Source organism: Penicillium riverlandense, assembly GCF_028828495.1.
Source record: "Penicillium riverlandense strain IBT 135883 chromosome Unknown utg000003l_segment0_segment0, whole genome shotgun sequence".
Taxonomy (NCBI): Eukaryota; Fungi; Ascomycota; class Eurotiomycetes; order Eurotiales; family Aspergillaceae; genus Penicillium; species Penicillium riverlandense.
Window position 1 is genome coordinate 4,955,232 of NW_026643196.1, and position 18,861 is coordinate 4,974,092.

The 18,861-nt window shown below is 48.7% G+C and overlaps 8 protein-coding genes across 8 annotated transcripts; 5 read left to right on the top strand and 3 right to left on the bottom strand.

The window, feature by feature from the left end:
• Nucleotides 1-127: 127 nt before the first annotated feature.
• On the bottom strand, nt 128-2,730 carry N7474_005639 (MIF4G domain-containing protein; the record flags this gene model as incomplete). Its single annotated transcript, XM_057197054.1, has 2 exons — nt 128-1,317; nt 1,368-2,730. The coding sequence occupies 2 exons, from the start codon at nt 2,728-2,730 to the stop codon at nt 128-130; spliced, it is 2,553 nt and encodes an 850-aa protein (XP_057054450.1).
• A 221-nt stretch (nt 2,731-2,951) lies between these two features.
• N7474_005640 (signal recognition particle 14 kDa protein) lies at nt 2,952-3,418 on the top strand (the record flags this gene model as incomplete). Its single annotated transcript, XM_057197055.1, has 2 exons — nt 2,952-2,978; nt 3,038-3,418. 2 exons carry the CDS (start codon nt 2,952-2,954, stop codon nt 3,416-3,418), a joined length of 408 nt encoding a protein of 135 aa, XP_057054451.1.
• Nucleotides 3,419-3,621: 203 nt separating this feature from the next.
• Nucleotides 3,622-5,287, bottom strand: N7474_005641 (cytochrome P450; the record flags this gene model as incomplete). Its single annotated transcript, XM_057197056.1, has 3 exons — nt 3,622-4,558; nt 4,613-5,053; nt 5,112-5,287. 3 exons carry the CDS (start codon nt 5,285-5,287, stop codon nt 3,622-3,624), a joined length of 1,554 nt encoding a protein of 517 aa, XP_057054452.1.
• A 567-nt stretch (nt 5,288-5,854) lies between these two features.
• Nucleotides 5,855-7,363, top strand: N7474_005642 (prolyl hydroxylase family protein; the record flags this gene model as incomplete). The annotated part of the gene is made up of 2 exons (XM_057197057.1): nt 5,855-6,140; nt 6,192-7,363. 2 exons carry the CDS (start codon nt 5,855-5,857, stop codon nt 7,361-7,363), a joined length of 1,458 nt encoding a protein of 485 aa, XP_057054453.1.
• Nucleotides 7,364-8,008: 645 nt separating this feature from the next.
• On the top strand, nt 8,009-8,911 carry N7474_005643 (uncharacterized protein; the record flags this gene model as incomplete). The annotated part of the gene is made up of 3 exons (XM_057197058.1): nt 8,009-8,565; nt 8,627-8,704; nt 8,764-8,911. 3 exons carry the CDS (start codon nt 8,009-8,011, stop codon nt 8,909-8,911), a joined length of 783 nt encoding a protein of 260 aa, XP_057054454.1.
• Nucleotides 8,912-10,379: 1,468 nt separating this feature from the next.
• N7474_005644 (cytochrome P450) lies at nt 10,380-12,166 on the top strand (the record flags this gene model as incomplete). Its single annotated transcript, XM_057197059.1, has 5 exons — nt 10,380-10,595; nt 10,648-10,836; nt 10,926-10,994; nt 11,091-11,672; nt 11,768-12,166. 5 exons carry the CDS (start codon nt 10,380-10,382, stop codon nt 12,164-12,166), a joined length of 1,455 nt encoding a protein of 484 aa, XP_057054455.1.
• Nucleotides 12,167-12,462: 296 nt separating this feature from the next.
• N7474_005645 (alpha-L-arabinofuranosidase A) lies at nt 12,463-14,726 on the bottom strand (the record flags this gene model as incomplete). The annotated part of the gene is made up of 6 exons (XM_057197060.1): nt 12,463-12,810; nt 12,877-12,945; nt 13,009-13,452; nt 13,527-13,754; nt 13,802-13,931; nt 13,990-14,726. The coding sequence occupies 6 exons, from the start codon at nt 14,724-14,726 to the stop codon at nt 12,463-12,465; spliced, it is 1,956 nt and encodes a 651-aa protein (XP_057054456.1).
• A 1,034-nt stretch (nt 14,727-15,760) lies between these two features.
• On the top strand, nt 15,761-18,561 carry N7474_005646 (glycoside hydrolase superfamily; the record flags this gene model as incomplete). The annotated part of the gene is made up of 3 exons (XM_057197061.1): nt 15,761-15,984; nt 16,055-16,166; nt 16,243-18,561. 3 exons carry the CDS (start codon nt 15,761-15,763, stop codon nt 18,559-18,561), a joined length of 2,655 nt encoding a protein of 884 aa, XP_057054457.1.
• Between the last annotated feature and the right edge of the window lie 300 nt (nt 18,562-18,861).

Consider the following 18,861-nt stretch of genomic DNA (forward strand, 5'->3'; position numbering starts at 1 on the left):
TAGTTCCTTCTTGGAAAAGATTATATGCTTTATTTATTTTTTTGCATTGGATTTTGCATCAATATACATAAGTTCGATAAATGTATCTGATATCTGTCCGTACTCCAGTTCAGTCGCTTTGAATTTATCAACCCGAGATAGCCTTTAGCGCATCCACCGCGACATTGCAACCCCATCGCACCAACTTCTGCTCCTCCGGAGATACAATGTCCGTCTTAGCAACAACCTTGCGCACAAAGAAAATCAGCCCCTTGGCAATGTGTGGCGAGTCCTGAACGCGCAAGAAAATTTGCATAAGAGCCTCCTCATCCTTGGCATCGTCAGCGTCTGTCTTTTTCGATCTTTTCTTCGAAGTACGCTTAGACTTTTGGGATTGTTGGATGATAGTGATAATCAATAACTCCACAAAATTTTTCGTCTTGAGCTGCAGATAGGCAAAATTGAGGTTCTTCAGGATGTTGAGCGTCAGGGTCCCGTCGGCAATGAGAATGCCGAACATCTTGGCCAGATTGACAACAGATTTCATGCTGATGGCGTTCTCGTCATCGTCAGCGTCAAAGCCGCCATCGTCGTCCTCATCATCCAGGTCGTTCTTCTCGCCCATCCGCTTGAATATGTTCCAGAGAGCGAACATGAAGGAGACCTTGATGCGTCGGCCCGATTCGCCGCAAAGTCGGCGTGCAATAAGCGTGTAGTACGGGTTATGTGCTTCTTCTTCCATTGCGCAGTGAAGTAGCACGCGCGGGATTTCAAACTCTTGAGCACGCTTTAGCCGGAGCTTTAGAAGGCGGACATTGGCGTCTTGGTAGTCTGTGGCGGACATGATGGCAACGAAGATCGACCGTCGAACATCAGTGTTCATTCTGTGGGTCTTTGCAAGCTGTGCAAGATCGGGCTCGGGGTCGCTGTCTTCCTCGGCAACAGCATCGGGATGGGTTGGGGTTAGATCGGACAGCTCTTGCCGTGCAGATACCAAAGGATCTTCTTTCCAGCTTGCACCGACCAGCCACCATTTACCCTTCTTGGAAGAGTTTTGAATGTCCGCGCGGGTGATGTTGATGGGCTCTGACGCGCGTATTACTCGTGAGTTGTTCAGAGACCCCAAAATCTTGCGCATCTTGGTGACATGCTCTGATGTGATGTTCGCGCCAATTCCGGATTTCACACGGTTGTTTTTCAAATCCGTAATGATATCGATCATAAATTTCGTGCGAACGGAGAGGCTGTCCTCACCAATCTTTGCCACAGCAGGCTGAATGAGCAAGACAATATCCTTCAGAGCAGATGGATCGTCCTGTCGAAGCTGCGGGCCGGAGTCTGCATCAAGGTTAGGCCAATTGTGATTGCGTATGATTAGTTCTACTTACTTCGGATGACCTTTAGCAGGAGCTCGGTATTGGTCTCCGTAATCTCTTGCAGAAATAGTCGGATGTAGTCAAACATCAGCGGGCTGCCGATGACGTGGAAATTATACAGTTGCGAGAGAAGAGAGACCAGATTGATGACCTCTTTCCCCTCGAATTTCCCGCCGTCGTCCTCGTTCGCATCCAAGGTCTCAACAATCTTTTGTACAATCTCTGCACCGAAATCCATTCCCATAAGCTTGTATAGAGCCGCAATGAATCCCGCATGGAGGACGAGAAATGTATCCTGAAGGGCAGACCTTTCACAGATCAGACCCATGAGAAGATCGATAATTGTCGACGTAACATGCTGGCGAGGGTAGTCGCGGTAAAGTTTTTCGAATTCGGAAACAATGGAAATTAGGTTTGCCTCGGACATTTTATTCAGATGACCCTGCGCCTGGCGTCTCAGTCGAGTAAGAGACTCCGTCTCCGGATCAGCACGCGCTCGCAATGATGGCGGGACATATTTCTGTGGCTGGTTGCTTTGCGGCTTTGTGACAGGTGCCACATAGGGATTTTCTCGTTTCTTAAGCTGCTTGTTGTCGTTCTCGTCAAAGCCGGCGAACTCGCTGCCTTCACTGTCCTCGTCACCCTCAGAATCACTTCCAAAGTCTTCCTCGTCAAGATCGATATCGTCGTCGGAGCTCTCCGTATCATCCTCGTCATCATCCCGTCCTTCCATTTGAAGTGCTTGAGCCTTTTGTCGCTTGCTTTGTAGCCAATCATCAGCTTCCCGTTTGCGCTTCCGACTGTCGTCTTCCGAGTCCTCAGCCAGATCGCCAAGCAAGTCATTTAATCCATCCTCTTCAAAAGCTTTTGGGAGTTTCTTGCCCTTTTTGAGACCAAGTTTTTTCTCCAAAGCCGCGATTTCTGCATCGTCTTGCGCAAGTTTAGACTTGACGGTTGCCGAGATATGGAGCCCTTGTGATTCCTCTTCCGACTCTTCAGTGTCATCATCCCCCTCATCTAGATCAATCTCTTCTGGCATAGGCCGCTTCTTCATAGCCGGCTTTGGCTGCTGGGTGGTCTTGGCGGATTTTGATTTCGTCTTTGGCGTATTGTGTTCCACCTCCTCAGACTGCTCTTCGTCCTCGTCTAAGTCAAAATCATCCTTGATAGTTTCCTCGTATCGCTTCCCATTCTTGCGATTCGGCGGAGGTGCCTTTCGAGACTTCTTCTCCGCGCGCTCCACCCGCCGGCGGTCTTTGCGAGATGAGGGCCCGGCTTGACGGCGCTTCCGATCGCCGTAGGTGTCGCGTATCCCCAGTTCACTCCGCAAATCCCGTGGTAGCGACGTCGTATTATGGTGGCGTCGTTGCACCATGGCTGCGTTGAGTGTTTTGTGCTGCAAAGAATGGAGGTTGCCGTTGAAGGATAGCGGGCACAGGCGGTCAGTGGACTTTTTTCACTTTTCTGCCGACGAAACACGAGGGCGGTGAAGTCACCAGTCCCCCACAGTGGATTTGGTTGTTGGTCGAATCCCATCCTCGACACTTGCGCAATCATTCATTCAATCTCCGTGCGTCTGGACCAAGGATACTCACAATGGCGCCGCATTTGAGCCACGATGAGGTATTTACTGTCTCGACCGCGCATTCGCCTCAATACCAGATCACTAACATCTCTACTAGTTCTTCTCGTCCCTCACCGATCTGCTCTCCAAGACCTCCCAAAAGTCACGCGGCTCTGTCTATCTCACCCAGAAACCTATGCCTGATGCCGATTCGTCCAACTCCCAACCATCCATCCTTATCCGTGCCACGGACGGAAACACCAATTCGCCGAACCCGAAATCAGCGGGCAAGAGTGGAAAGTCCTCCAGAGTCACGAAGAACAAGTCGACAAAGGTGAAAATGTCCACGATTGTCAACCAGATTGACCTCGAGTCTTTCTACGCTCGGTATGCAGAGGTGTGCAAGACGGGTATGGCTGGATTGAAGAAGCGAGATCGCAGCAAGCGGAAGGGGAAGGCGAAGGCGAAGGGTGGCGCTTCCAAGACGACCGAAGCATGAGCGCACGCTCTCATCTCCTTTTACGAGACTTGCTTCCAGTTGCGGCTTGCAATTACTGCATTTTCCGGCGTTTAATGTTAATTTTCTCTCCTGTTTTGGGTAATATCCCACATATTATTTGTACAGGCTTTCATCAGTGTTGATATATCCCGATACCGACTGAGATCGGTTTACAACAGCGAAATGCTGAATTGACCATTTCTCTATCCTATCACCAGCGGATATCTACTTTTGCCCTCTGTGACTCTAAAGTCCCAGCTGGTGCCTTCAAACTCCTTCCTCGGCCGCACATTGACATTAAACCCATCCCTAAGTGGACCCATAATAGATGTGATGGCTTTTGGATTCGTCTTCGGGTCCTTCCAGATCCCGCCCACAGGAAACATGTCGAAGCGCATAACCGTCATGGCAATCAACCCCAGGAGCTCACCGCTCGCAAAGTGGCGGCCGGGACAGATGACCGGCGAGACGCCGAAAGACATGAACCCGCCTACACGCCGGGGGTCCTTCTTCTTATCTGTCTGATTGTCGGAAGGCGTGGCCTTCATGAATCGTCTCGGGTCAAAATCACCATTTGTCAAGCCCCAGACATCAGGGTTTCGGCCAATGGAGATCGCAGGCATCATAACGACATGCCCTTCTTTCAACAGATACCGGTCACCAATAATAAGCTCTTTGGTAACGAAGCGCGTGGGAGAAGATGATGATCTCGTACGAAGAATCTCCTGGAAAGCGGACATCAAGAACGGGCAGTCGTCACGCAGATCGGCAAGATCAATAACGTGCGTGCCATCCTCCGAGATGTGCACTGCATTTGCTTGTACTTCATCACGAACCTGTTCTAGCAAGTCGGCTCGGGAGAACATATCGTACAGGGCCCAGAACGCTGCTGGAACAGTGTTGGATAGCAAGGCAAACGCCATACTCGTCTCCAGCAACGCGATATCTCTCACGGTAACGCCTGCGTCCCGTGGTATTTGAAATCGGCCCAAGGTTAGGTCGGAGGAGTCTTCGTGTCCTCCGCGGTTATAATAGTCTTCAAACGCACGAGCAAGAGTCTCCCGGCCCTTCCAAGCCGTACGGGCCGTCAGCCACGGGAGCGTATTTGCTATCAATGGACTAAGGTTATTGTCGAAATCCCTACATCATGGATTTAGCCTGGGACACGGTGTGCAGAGACCGTACAGCACAAACCAGAATGCATCCTCGACTTTCCGGTCCTTGTAAGGGTTCATGTCCCCGTAGGAGGAATCGGTGCTCGCAACCGTAACTGAATGGCGAGTCCACTCATACAAGTCAACTGTCCCCACAGTCTCTAGTTCGTCGATAAAAGGCCGTAGCAGCCGAATCATTCTCTCGTTCATCTGATCCAGGGATTTGCCCAACAACGAAGGATGCATACGGTGCAAAATTTCTGTAGAGAGAGTAGCGCCACTGGGCTGCTTCGATTTCAACAGGTCAAGAGTCCGCGGAGAGACGCCCGCCATACGTTCAGCGGAAAACAACGTGAAAGGCTCGAAAACAAGAGTCTTGGGGTTTTGCTGAATATTGCGCATCAGTGCCGGGGAGCTAATTACATAGATCTTGTTGAAGAGCAGATCTAGTGAAAAAACCGGGCGCGCCGAGTGTTTTTCGCTGTCGACGACGTCAGACCAGCTCGGAATAGACCGCAAAAAAAGGGGTAGGAGCTCACGCTTGCTTTCCAAAATAGGCAACGCCATACCAGAGCAAGCCGATCAAGTGTCCGAAGATGGGAATGGCGCTTGCCACGAGCGGTGGTTCACGGGCTTCATGGCTTTGGCGTCGATAGACGGCGACTCCCAAGACGGCGACGAGGCCTAGGATGAGAATCTGGCCGAGACTCAACATGATGGACCCGATGAAGTGGTTGGCTCAACAGCTTTTTGCACCGGAAGTCATCGAAAGAAGGGGGGGGCGTTTCATCGATTTATCACCGGCGACTAGACTCGGCACGGGACGCAATCTTAGGTACGCAGATGAACCAATAGACCATAATCCAATCAGCTTGCGCGCATTGGTGGAATTTGCTAGCGTGCATCGAGATGACCACCCCATCGCTCAGCATAGGGGCGGTCGCTTAACCGTAAAAGGAAGTATCTATCACAACAAGGGCCCACGTGATGTTCCATTTTGGGTAGGTAAGCTGTAGTCGTGTTATCTCCCTTGAAGGTATCCAGTACGTTAGGTAGCGTTATCCTAAGGTCTCCATATTATCATCTTTCACCTCACAAATGTTATCTCTCGGTACAATTCCAACTTGCATTATTGTACCTTATTAGGAACCCTCCCAAAGATCACTGACCAGTCAACTCCGAAGTCAGTAATCCGGCGGGAATTTGATTTTCCGCGACAGAATGCACCCCACACAAAATTCTCAGTCAATCAACTAACAACCTATTTATCAGATAAATAACCATGGCCAAGTCCAAATCGGCCAAGCGCAAGCGCAATGCGCAAGTCGAACTTCCACAAAAACTTCCCAAAGCAGACTCTTCTACCCTAACGCCGCCTCCCGATGGATCAACTCTCGAGCCTAAACACCTCAAAACGGTCGTCCCAGACGAGGAGCTCGACATCACCATCGAGACGCTTACGACCCTCGCACAATACCCTAGCCTGACCAAGTCAAAGGCATGCAAAGACCTCCGAGTCGCAGTCTATGACTTCCGCCAGGCCTGTGCAACAGGGCTCAACACCGCTGGTACGCTGCTGCGTTGTCTCTCATTGATATCTGTAACTAATCGTTTGATAGAGGGTGCCAACCTGACAGCACGAATAACGGGTGCCCTGGTCGATCAGAAATACCTCGAAGCCAAGATCCTGCTCGCCGAGATGAGGCTCAGGGGCGAACAACCCAAGATTGGAGCCTTATGTCGCTGGGTGCGAGATCTGGACGTCGTTAGCGGCTTGTCGACACAGCCCGAAGCTTTTTATTGTGTCCCTCTTGAGCGCAGCGCAAGGGACATGGAACTACTCGGCGTCCTCGATGCCACCCTACGTGTCAGCACCCCAATTGACACCAACCCGAACGCCATCGACTCCACCTCTCCGATCGCCTTCCAGTCCATCTGGGACCTCCGCCCCTCGACGGCACCACTCCAGGTCTACGCTTCGGTCCTCGACAAATCTATCCTCGCCGAGGCGCCGAAGTCTCCCTCCGCCATCCGCGTCATTGACCGCACTCCAGGCCCACTCCGCAAACCTCCGAACCACCATCCCGCCATCCTCTACACTACCGCCCCGAACGCCGTCCCACTGGCTCCCATCAGCCCTTCCATAACATATCACCCACATCCCGCTGTGCCCGGCCTCGGCCTCGCTCTGAATGTACTTTCTGCCGCCGAGTGCAAGGCAATCATTGCTGCCGGCGAATCAGTCAATTTCCTTCCCGACGCGCCCCTCCGAGAAGATGGAGATATGAGCATCCTTGCCCACAATTTTTATTGGGTAGTCGACACCACTTTCCACGACATGCTCTGGGCGCGAATCTCCCCTTATGTACCGCCCTCGATCAATGGCCGCCTAGCCCGAGGCATCAATCGGCGCTTTCGCGTGTACAGATACGTCCCTGGCGCCGAGTACCGGTGCCATATTGACGGAGCTTGGCCGCCATCCGGTATCCTCCCCGATGACACGTATGTGTACGACTCCTCGCCCGAAGGAAAGAAGCAGAGCTCCTTGTACACCTTCTTACTATATCTCAACGACGAGTTCGAGGGCGGAGAGACGACTTTCTTTATGCCAGCCGCGCGGGAGGGAACCCTTAATGCGTACCCTGTGAGCCCTGTGATGGGAGCCGTTGCGATATTCCCCCACGGAGAGGCGAATGGAGCCTTACTACATGAAGGGACAGGAGTGAGGAAGGGCGCGAAATATATTATCAGGACTGACGTAGAGTACGACGTTAAGCCTTGCGACGAGTGATGATGAAGATATGAATAAATAATAATATAGAACTGAATTTGAGATCAAAAGCATATTCAAGACCTTTGACCTGATGTGCATGAATGAACTGCAGCAAATTGCCCCCATGTAGACGTTTGTGCTTCGGTTGTTCAGGTCTCAAACACCAAATAGCATCAGCCTGTAAACTCCTGAATATCGATTTTCTAGCCAGCCCGGCCCTTTACTATCAAATTTTGCTTGTTTCCGTTGATTCTTGTAGACCCCAGGCTGCATATATATATTTCAAGATAAACCTACTGAGATTACTGGAGAAACATCATAGGAAGTCTGCGAAGTGGAGGATGCAAATGATCAAATAAAATAGTTCTTCTCATATTTTGTGGATAGAAAAAAGCTTTGCAGTTTTGAACGCTTGAAAGTCCTGCAGTTCCAAGAAAGAACGTTAGGTTATGTATATCCATGCATTACTTGGCAGACAGTTCGGTATCCTTCAGGCATTTATCCATGCCTAACAAAAAGAGCTTGGTGGATAATTCCTGCCTCAGGTGTAGTTTAAGGTCTCAGCGAAACTGTATAAATGACGTACTATACCACCCGACAGAATCTCATCCTCTCCAACACTTCTTCAGTTCTCCCATTCCCAGTCGCTTCCTGATTGCAAAAATGTCCCACATTCAACTCATCGACCATTTCGTGCTTCCTATAGGGCAGGTCATCGACTTCGAGGACCCCCAGCCATCCTCCTTTCGTATCATCGAGAAAATAAAGGAAGACAACTATCAGGCGGAGCCGCAGGAGATCCATGATGGTATTGCGGAGTCATCCTATTGCGCAGCTAAATACCTCTGTGTGGAACCGTCGTCACAAAAGCGCGCGTTCATGAGGGTCTACATGCAAGTTCCATGGAAAGGCACTGAGATGTACCCCGGCAGTGAGAGACAGAAACAGGTCACGACTGAGAGCAAAGAGTTTATTTCTATGGAGATTGTCGCTATGAAGGCTTTCTGGAAGCAAAATTCAGCTATCACACCCCCTCTGCTTGGTTACAAAGAGCGGGTTCAGGATCCTGGTATGCCAGTCCCAGATGGCTTCGCCACCTATTTTGTCTGGGGTGTGGTTCCTGGAATATGCTTGGGAGATAGCAATGGGCCGACGACCTTCCAGACCCTCCCAGATGCTGAACAGGAACTCATTCACGAGACCTTCTTGCAGGATCACAAGTAGGTATGCCCCCTGCCTTATTATCACCTAGATTACTAATTTATATTCCCTTCTTTTTAGAAAACTTCGGGCCATGGGATTCTTCCCTGCCTTTGGCAAAGCAAAAAATCTTGTGTGGGACAGGGCCCGTGGCAAACTGTGTGTTTTCCTCCCTCACCTTCCCTCACACCGAAGCCGGATAACTGATTGACTAGTAGGTACTTCGTTGGGTTTCGAGACTGCAATCCAGCCACTGAAGGCCATCACCCGGTGGACGAGCGCAATTGGGTTTCCTGGGGAATGACTAGGGAGCCCCGGAAGTCATCTGCCTGGGAAAAAGGGGCGTTCGCCCATATCACCCCTTGATGCTCTACCCGTGTAGATCAAAGATTTTCTTCAGTGATTTCATGTTTCCTTAGCTAAAGGGTAGAGGACGGCTGAGAACTTTGCTTGATTTTCTTGAAAGCCCCCGAAGTCCGATAGCTAGGCACAGTCCGTCTCTTTGGTGACTTTTCACTTTAACTGAACGATCAGAATTCTACTATTTAAACGAGTTCACAGCTCAATGGCTATATCATTTTTATGGGATCAGGAAATCCTTGTGAATTGGTCCTTTCTAAAAAGGGAGGAGCAGAAGTTACAGTAAATGTTCACAAGTATATAAAGTCAGGATTTCCCATTTTCTGCAGATATATTTTATGCGGTAGTATTCACTAGCTTGTGGGACGTCTCAGTCCTGAAACGATGACATAGAAAGGCAGGAACGAAAGATGAAAAGAAACAGTTGAATATCAGGATTGACAAAGACAAGTCAAATGCATATTAACTAATTTCAACTAGTGTAGTGTTGACTTGTCACGATTCTATTCGTTGACTGGTACGAGCACTTCCATGTGCACATCCCCAAGATGCAAGGTGTTCGTGTGTAAGGATATGAATTGTATTGCGTCGATAATTATGCAAACTTTATGTCATGTAATTATGCACAATTCGAAATCCTTCTCGAACCCATTTGAAAATTTGTTTCTGAGCCAAATTGCGATGGCCATGGGGGCAGGAAGGCCATCTTGGAGCGTGACTCCAATGACGATCTGCAGATTCGCCAGGATCTTTTTGATGTATTTACAAGGGAGAGCGGATGGGGGTTAACATCCGAGTTCATAGAAAGATATCCCGAACTCCTGGAGGGAATGGATATTGAGGCCGTGCGGTTTCAACTCACTTTGCCGTGCAAGTATACCTAATCCACAATGGAGACAACACGGCTCTTCACAGAGATATTGCAGTCATATCTACCTGTCGAGGCAAAGTAGAGAAAGCTTCATGAATTGTTAAGCACCTTGTAAAATATCCGGTCTTTTGTGGTCTAATGACACTATACTTAGGGCAGCTCGGAGGACGTAGTATGCGAAGGTCAATCCCGGGGGATTGGGATGAGTACTTACGTATGTACCGGTAATGATCGAGCTATTGAATTGCATTTGGAAAGAATGGGCAATGATTCATCGTCTCCACAATTACAGCACCAGACTGGTAAAAATCATTGGTGCAGCCCCCGGTTAATTGGATTGTGTTGGCCCACATCATGCAACGTTGAATCATTGTTTCCCTTGCTGCAGCCGAGTGGGGTATTCACAAAGATCGACGAAGTGTGCGGAATTTATGCATGCCCTGTTTTCTATGAAGACACAGTTTCTTGACGAGCATTGGACAGGACAATTCGTGCTGCCTCCAGGTATAAATGTGAATGAGTACCCGCGATATTCCACTTTCTGTCAGCTCCTGCATTTCACCGTTCCTCTCAGTTTTTGGCTCTTTGGGAATCTCAACAATAATGATTTCTGATATACCCTTGTGGCTCCCCAGTCTAGATCCTATTGGGGTGTTTATAATAGCCCTTTCACCAATATTGCTATTTTTCTTGACAGCGCCCAAAAGGCAGCACTTTCCACTTCTCAATGGGAGGGAGTGGTTTGAGCTTTCTTATACTCACGCTAAGCAACGATATTTAAGTGATGCTCGGAATATCATCAGATCAGGTCTGAAAGAGGTATTTTAGCGCATTCACCCATTTTTAGGGCTATGAATAATCGGACGAACAGGCTTCCGTATTTCGCGTCATCTCCGATAATGGACCTAAGACCATCCTTGCTCCGAAGTACGCCACCGACATTCGGAGTCATCCTTCACTGAGCTTTGGAGCCAGTATTTCGAAAGAGTTTCACTCGAATATTCGGGGATTTGAGCCCTTCCAGCAGGGAACGCGTAGTGATGAGCTTTTCCAGACAGCGGTTCGCACTAAGCTGACGCAGACATTGGGTAAGCGAGTCTCTTTTCATGTTATTATACAAACATGACTGATAAATGTGATTTGAATAAGGGAGTGTTACGGAGCCCCTATCCGATGAGACATCCGCTGCACTCGAGAAAGAATGGACAGCAAATTCTGGTCAGTAATGTGTTAACGTCAAGATCCTCTCATTGTTTGGATGCTAAATCGATTGACATCTCTTTCTGGTTAGATTGGCACAACCTTTCCCTCAAGCCAAGCATTCTCAAAATTGTCGCACAACTGTCGTCTAAGGTTTTCCTTGGTGACCAAATCTGCCGCAATCCGGACTGGCTCCGCATCACAATCAGCTATACCGTCGATTCTTTTGTTGCTGCCCGGGCTCTCAGACAATGGCCTGAGTTCATGCGCCCCTTGGTAGCCAACTTCCTGCCATGCTGCCATAAAATTCGACGTGAGCTTGAGGAAGCAAGGTCTATCATAAACCCGGTACTTGAAGAGCGACGCCAAGCAAAGAAAGAAGCCGTCCGAACAGGTAAACCGCTCAATCGCTTCAATGATGCCATGCAGTGGATGGAGGAAGTTGCGAAAGGCCGGTCTTATGATGCAGCGGTTGCGCAAATATCATTCTCACTAGCGGCAATTCACACCACCACCGATATGCTCACTCAAGTTCTTCTGGACATGTGTGGTAAAGAGGAGATTATCCAAGCCCTCCGCGAGGAGGTTGTTTCCGTGATTCAGAAGGAAGGATGGAAGAAGACAACTCTATACAAATTAAAACTGATGGACAGTGTTTTGAAAGAGAGCCAGCGGTTAAAGCCCATCGGAATCGGTGTGTCCCTCTCCTTTCCTTATCTACTCTGTGAGCTCAGCGATAGACTTACAAGAGGAAATACACTACAGCAACTATGAGACGCCTTGCATCAGAGGATATCAAGCTGTCGGACGGAACTTTGCTTCGAAAAGGAACATTCCTTCTCGTCTCCGGCGAGAAAATGTGGGACCCGCAAGTATACTCGAGCCCCGATACATTTGACCCTTACCGATTCTTGAAGCTGCGTGAAACCCCGGGCCATGAGACCTCTGCGCAATTAGTTTCTCCCTCGCCAGAGCACCTTGGATTTGGATATGGAAACCATGCCTGTCCTGGGCGGTTTTTTGCTGTCAATGAGGTCAAGATAGCTCTGTGTCATATCTTGTTGAAGTACGACTTTAAACTGGCACCTGGCTCTGCTAGGCCGACAGTCAAAAAGACAGGGGTTTCCTGGAACGCCGACCCTACAGCAAGCATTGCCATCAGGAGACGACAAGAGGAGATCACTCTCTGACAATTTGTTAACAGTGGGTCTCCCATTTTCTTCCAAAGACAGTAAATAACCTATTACAGCTATCTCTCCTTTTTAGGTTCCTACTATCCATGTCAAGCTTCCTTGTATGACGGGGTTGGAAGTAGCCTAGTGTTGAAGTTTCACCTGGCCAGAATGTATCACATTGTCTGTTAATATCTCTCGGTTCTGTTTGCAGACCTAAAGTACGCATTCCTATGTTCAAAAAGATTATACTTTCTAAAACCGTAAGTTCAAAACTGCATCCCTAGGCCCTAGGCCGTAATCATAGATGTTGTTTAGAAGGTAGTTAAGACTGCAATGTCATACTGCTTCAGCTCGAACGAGAACACTCCATCCTTCTGTGCTTTGAGCTCAGTAACTGTTCGCTTGACCACATTCTCTCTTCCGACAGCGTTGCTGGAAAGTCCACTTGGTGCATTGAGGACAGTAAGGGTTGCCTTGGCACCGTGGCCCAGACCCTCGAAGTCGATGTCAAAGGGTACAGGTGTAGTGGTATTGTAAATGGCAGCCTTGAAGGTATATTCGTTTGTCCCCTGGTTTACACCTGCGACGTAGAAAGCAGGTCCAAATCCTGAGTCGGAAGTCATTGGTGCAGTGTGGGTATAGCGATGGGAGGAGAGAAGCTGGTTACATAGTTAGTGGTTCGTCTTCTACTTGGTATTGATTTGGCAATCTACGACTATACATACCTGGATAGCATAGTAGCTGGTCGAGAAAACATCTTGGGCTGGGTCTGCATTGAAGCTGACAAGATCAGGCTACAAAGCAGGTTAGCGATGTCTTACAAACTTGACTGTAATCGAGATATCAAATGAACTTACAGCCCACTGAAAGTCGTTCAAATTCTGAAAACCTGGTGCATAGCTTGCACCAATCACAACATCACCGTTCCTCTCGGCACCAAGGGTATAGATTGCTTCACCCACGGCGCCAACCCAGATTGGATATTGCAACCTCGGCTCAGCACCACTCCAGTCAACTGGTGCGGATGGATCGGCCTTATTAGGCTGTATGGTTGCATATTCACCCAGTAAAACAGGATGGGAACGGTTTGCGTTATCCCACAGACCGAACTGGGTGGCGTATATGTTGGGTCTAGAGTACTCATGGTAATCGGTTCCACTGTGTCCAGCAATAGCAGTAAGATCACCGGTAGATGAGATAAGTTTGATCCATGGGTAAGCAGCGTGGATTGCATCGTAGAAAGCCATAAAGCGGTAGTTTGTGTACGAGGCGGGGTCAGAAAGATTGTCTTCGTTGCCAATCTGTTGTCATGGCATATGTCAGTACATCTGTTCTCTTGCCTTCATAGCTAGCAATGGAAACAGAAGAAACCTACTTCGACGTAATTGATCTTCCATGGCCGAGGATACCCGAGAGATGCCCTCAAGGCTCCATACTTGGTTGTTACGTCACCCATGATGAACTCCAATTCGTCCAATGCATCTTGAACATAGATACCAATATCTGCCTCAGGGATCACGTCAGGATCGGTGTTGTTATACCCGTTCAGGTACACTCCTGACCACACAGCAAGAACCGGCTCGACTTCAAGGTCTTCACACCACTATCAACTGGTAAGCTAGGTCGACGTTACAGCGAGGGAAAGCGTACTTGAAGATATTCAACAAGACCAAGTCCATCGGTATTCTCATAGCCCCATGTTCCTGGCCGTCCAGGTCGTTGGGTCAAGGGGCCAATGGTCTCATTCCATTTCCAGCGATAGTTATAGGTATCTCCTTCACTGAGAGATAATTAGCAAATATTGTTTCTTTTCAAAACGTCCAAAAGATATGACGCACATGTTATTTCCCCCTGGCATTCTGAAAAAGCTTGGCTTGAGCCCTTTCAGGCCGTCCATCAGATCGGGACGATTTCCGTTTGGTCTGTTGTTATACGTTGGGGGGAACAGGCTAATCAAATTGAAATTGACTGAGCCACGGCCTGCCTGGAACTCGAGGACGAAGGTGTTATTTGTATTAGGAGCTGCAGTCTTGGGATGGAGTTGAAACTTGTGTTCCATCCATTTACCCTTCTGGCATCCTGACTTGACGTCCACGCTTGCCCAGACTTGGGATGTGATAGCTGACTGCAGTTTCACAGTGAAGTCGCCATCATATGATCCCATTGCCCAGAAGCTACCCGTGTAAGTCTGCGGCTTAACACTGATTCCCCACCAGCCGGGATTTTGCAGACCAATAACTCCTCCCTTCACAGATCCAGGTCCTTGAGCCACGTTCACGGATGTTGGAAGAGCCCACGAGAGTGGCGAAGTAGTATTTTGAAGGGTTAATTTCGCATTTCCAACTGCTTCCCACGGGGTAAGAGTGGAAGGGAATTCGGTACTACCTTGGAATGCGCGATTTTGGATCAGCTCCGCGTAGATACCACCGTCGCCTGAGTGATTGATGTCCTCAAACATAATTCCGTACATGAGCGGAGATGACGCATTTCCTCCATCCCTGGCTACCTTGAGATTCACGGCGTGGCCAACGCCGGCAAGGAAAGAAAGGATCTGGAAAATACTGCTTCCCAACATCCTGATGACTCTTCAGAGATAATTGGACCACTGTAACCTGCTTACTGAGGCTTCCTTACCATGTGCAGCAAGCTTACTTTATAGTTTTCATCAAGCTCATATCTTCCGGTAATCATGGACATCTTCAGGAAATGTATCAACATATCATTTACCCGTGGGCTATTTCACAGGATACAGGAATATTAACCGAGATTAATCTTCTGACCTCAAATGTGGGGTTGGAGGAAAGGATTCTGCTAAATCATAGTCCGGGGGCTAGCGGATCTAGGAACAACAAAGTCCTAAGAGAGGCCATGTCTTAGCGATCGATTGTACAACCATTCAATTAACTCGGGGGATTTCTAGCATAGTGCTTCGAATTTCTGGACGCTGAATAGTGCGGCTAGAGGTTAAATACACAAGTAGTAGCCCATCGTAATAGAATTTGAATACGGCTAAATAGTAACGAAGAAAATGTGGGGAAAGCTAAAACCCCTGGTAGTTGACAACTTGGGCCCCTTGTTCCTGAGAGCCCAAGGGCCGCAAAGCTAATAGGCTACTATTAGGCTATATTAAAATGTCCGACCCTACCATAATGAGGGGCCTTTTCATAGTTTAGTAAAATAAATATCTAGTAATTATTAATTTATAGTATATCTCGAGCATATATACTAGATTTAATATTCGAAGATCTTGTTAATGTTTACTTTTGTGAGTTATTACCCCGCACTTATTTAAGAGTGGGGATCTCGAGGGTGGGCTGAAACATTTTTTCCGGATTTTAGGACGGGGTACTTCCAGGCCAATATTGCGACTGTAATTTAGCCTGATGTTTGATAAAGCAATTTTACTAGTAAGCCTCGGTAGATACAGTAAAAGTCTATATAACACGACGACCCCAACTTGCACTATAATATCGCTGTAGGTGTCGTTTTCTCAGGTCTGCCCAGTATAAAGTGAGCCACGAATGTTCTGTATTCCTTGGCACAGAAGAGGGAAAAATGATGAGACCATCCAAGCCCTTTCGGGCTGGTACAAAAGAACTGCTGTCACTCATGGCAGTACATACGAGTGTCCAGGCATCATCTATGTGTGCCATGAATAGCTCAGCACCTACGACAGCCTACAATGCATCTGCCAACTATCTCGGATGTTACTTAGATCCCAGCGTCTCCATCTTAACTGCAGCGAAGCTTAGCACAATTAGTATGACGCCACAGTACTGTGCCAACTGGTGTGGCGAACGGGGTTTTGCATATGGAGGTGTAGAATTCGGGACGTAAGTGAATTGCACTATGGCCGATGTGGGGTGTTGAATAATACAGTTATCCAGACTTATACCTGAATAGGCAATGTTTTTGTGGTACTTCGCCCGACTTCAGCTCTGCGAGCAAGACAAATGACAGCAGCTGCAACTCGAAATGTGCGACAGAACCTTCCAGCTCATGCGGAGGGACATATGTGTAAGCCAGATACAGATTAAAAGATATCGTGCCTTCATTGGCTGATCTTATGCACTAGGATGTCTTTGTATCAGATTTTAAACCCGCAAGGGGACTCAACGAACACTGCTTTCGTGCCGGCCTGCCAAACGCAGCCTCTCTGCAGTCACCAAGTCTGTGATACTTCAAAGAGCATTGCTGAGCGAGTAAGCTCACTTGTTGATTCCATGACATTGGAGGAAAAGATCCTTAATGTGGTCGATGCTTCAGCCGGATCTGTGCGCCTCGGTTTGCCATCATACGAGTGGTGGAGTGAAGCAACCCATGGCATTGGCTCCGCACCAGGTGTTCAATTCACGTCAAAGCCGGCCAATTTCAGTTATGCCACCAGCTTCCCTGCACCAATATTGACAGCTGCTTCCTTCGATGACGCTCTGATTCATCAAATAGCTGGTGTGATCGGCAGGGAAGGACGTGCGTTTGGCAACAACGGGTTTTCTGGATTCGATTTCTGGGCTCCAAATATCAACCCTTTCAGAGATCCTCGGTGGGGAAGAGGGCAAGAGACCCCTGGTGAAGATGTCTTCGTCGTGCAGAGCTATGTCCGCAATTTCATTCCGGGACTTCAGGGTGATGACCCCGACGACAAACAAGTCATTGCAACATGCAAGCACTTCGCCGTGTACGACTTGGAGACGGGCAGATATGGGAATGACTACAACCCTACCCAGCAGGACCTCGCCGACTACTTCCTGGCTCCATTCAAGACTTGCGTGCGTGACACGGGTGTAGGGAGCGTCATGTGTTCATACAATGCGGTCGATGGCATCCCAGCTTGTGCGAACGAATTCCTCCTTGAACAGGTGCTGAGAGAGCACTGGAATTTCACTGCGGACTACAACTATGTCGTGTCTGACTGCGGAGCGGTCACGGATATCTGGCAATACCACAACTTTACCGACAGCGAAGAAGGTGCAGCATCCGTTGCTCTCAACGCTGGAGTGGATTTGGAATGTGGCTCTTCGTACCTCAAGCTGAATGAGTCGATTGCAGACAACCAGACCACGGTGCAAGCTTTAGACCAGGCACTTGCAAGGCTATATTCGGCATTGTTTACGGTCGGCTTCTTCGATGGCTCAAAGTACAGTGATCTCGATTTCTCGGACGTTTCTACCCCTGGTGCGCAAGCTCTCGCGTATGAGGCTGCAGTCGAAGGCATGACGCTTCTCAAAAATGACAAGCTCCTCCCCCTGGGTCCCTTCCACAAACATAAGAGCGTTGCCCTTATTGGACCGTTTGCAAATGCCACAACTCAGATGCAAGGGGATTATTCTGGTACTGCGCCCTTCTTGGTTAGCCCATTGGAAGCATTTAAGGGCTCTGGGGTGGAAGTGAATTACGCTATGGGCACAGCGATCAACAATCAGAGCACCGCTGGATTCAGCTCGGCCATTGCAGCCGCCGAGAAGTCGGATTTGATAATCTACCTCGGTGGCATTGACAATTCTATGGAGGCCGAAACACTTGACCGAACTTCGCTTACTTGGCCCCAAAACCAACTCGATCTCATCGCAATCTTGTCGAAGCTCCGTAAGCCTATGGTCGTTGTCCAATTTGGTGGGGGTCAGCTCGACGACAGCGTCCTCCTGCAAAACGAAGGAATCCAAGCTTTGGTTTGGGCTGGATATCCTAGTCAAAGTGGCGGTACTGCGCTGCTTGACGTCCTTGTTGGCAAAAGATCAATTGCTGGTAGACTACCAGTCACGCAGTATCCAGCCAGTTATGCCGATCAAGTTAGCATCTTCGACATCAACCTTCACCCCAATTCGGACGGCTCATATCCTGGGCGAACATACAAATGGTACACTGGAAAGCCTGTAATCCCGTTCGGCTACGGGCTTCACTACACGGAGTTCGACTTCGAATGGGAGGAAACATTGCACCATGAGTATAACATTCAGCAACTTGTTGCCTCATGCAAGAAAAACTCTGGTGGCCTGGTTAACGACAACACGCCTTTTGCAACCGTCAAAGCTCGTGTAAGAAATGTTGGCCATGAAGCTTCCGATTACGTTGCCTTGTTATTCCTTTCGAGCGACAATGCAGGTCCGGCTCCGAGACCAAATAAATCCCTAGTGTCCTACTTGCGCCTCCACAATATTGCAACCCGAAGGGAACAAATATCAGACTTGCCTCTCACCCTCGGCTCATTGGCTAGAGCGGATGAGAATGGAAACCTCGTTATTTTCCCAGGGGATTACAAGATTTCACTGGACATATTTGAAAGCTTGACCTTCGAATTTTCATTACACGGAAATCCAGTGGTGATTGATACGCTTCCTATGCCTGATGCACACTATAATTTTACAGTGCCAGTCCATATTCAGCCCGCGTCCACTGAAGCGCATTCATGATCTATTATTATTGTTGTTGTTCCTGCCACGTGAGTTTAATGCTCAGAATCGTCAAGCTATGCAGTCCTTCTGCGTTTCCTATCATATGGAAAACTGTGTCTTATAGCCTTGGGGCAGAAAAAGAAAGGATTTCTCATTTACTCTTTCCGCGCTCGCCGCTCCTAGACTGCTCGTGGTATATATGGACTATCCCCCATCTGACTGTAAGAGAGATGAAGAGGGTTAATTGTGTGTTCCTAATTGAGGCCCTTGGCCTACACCGATGCTGGGCCATTTACAGCGCCTCTGCAGCAACCCCCC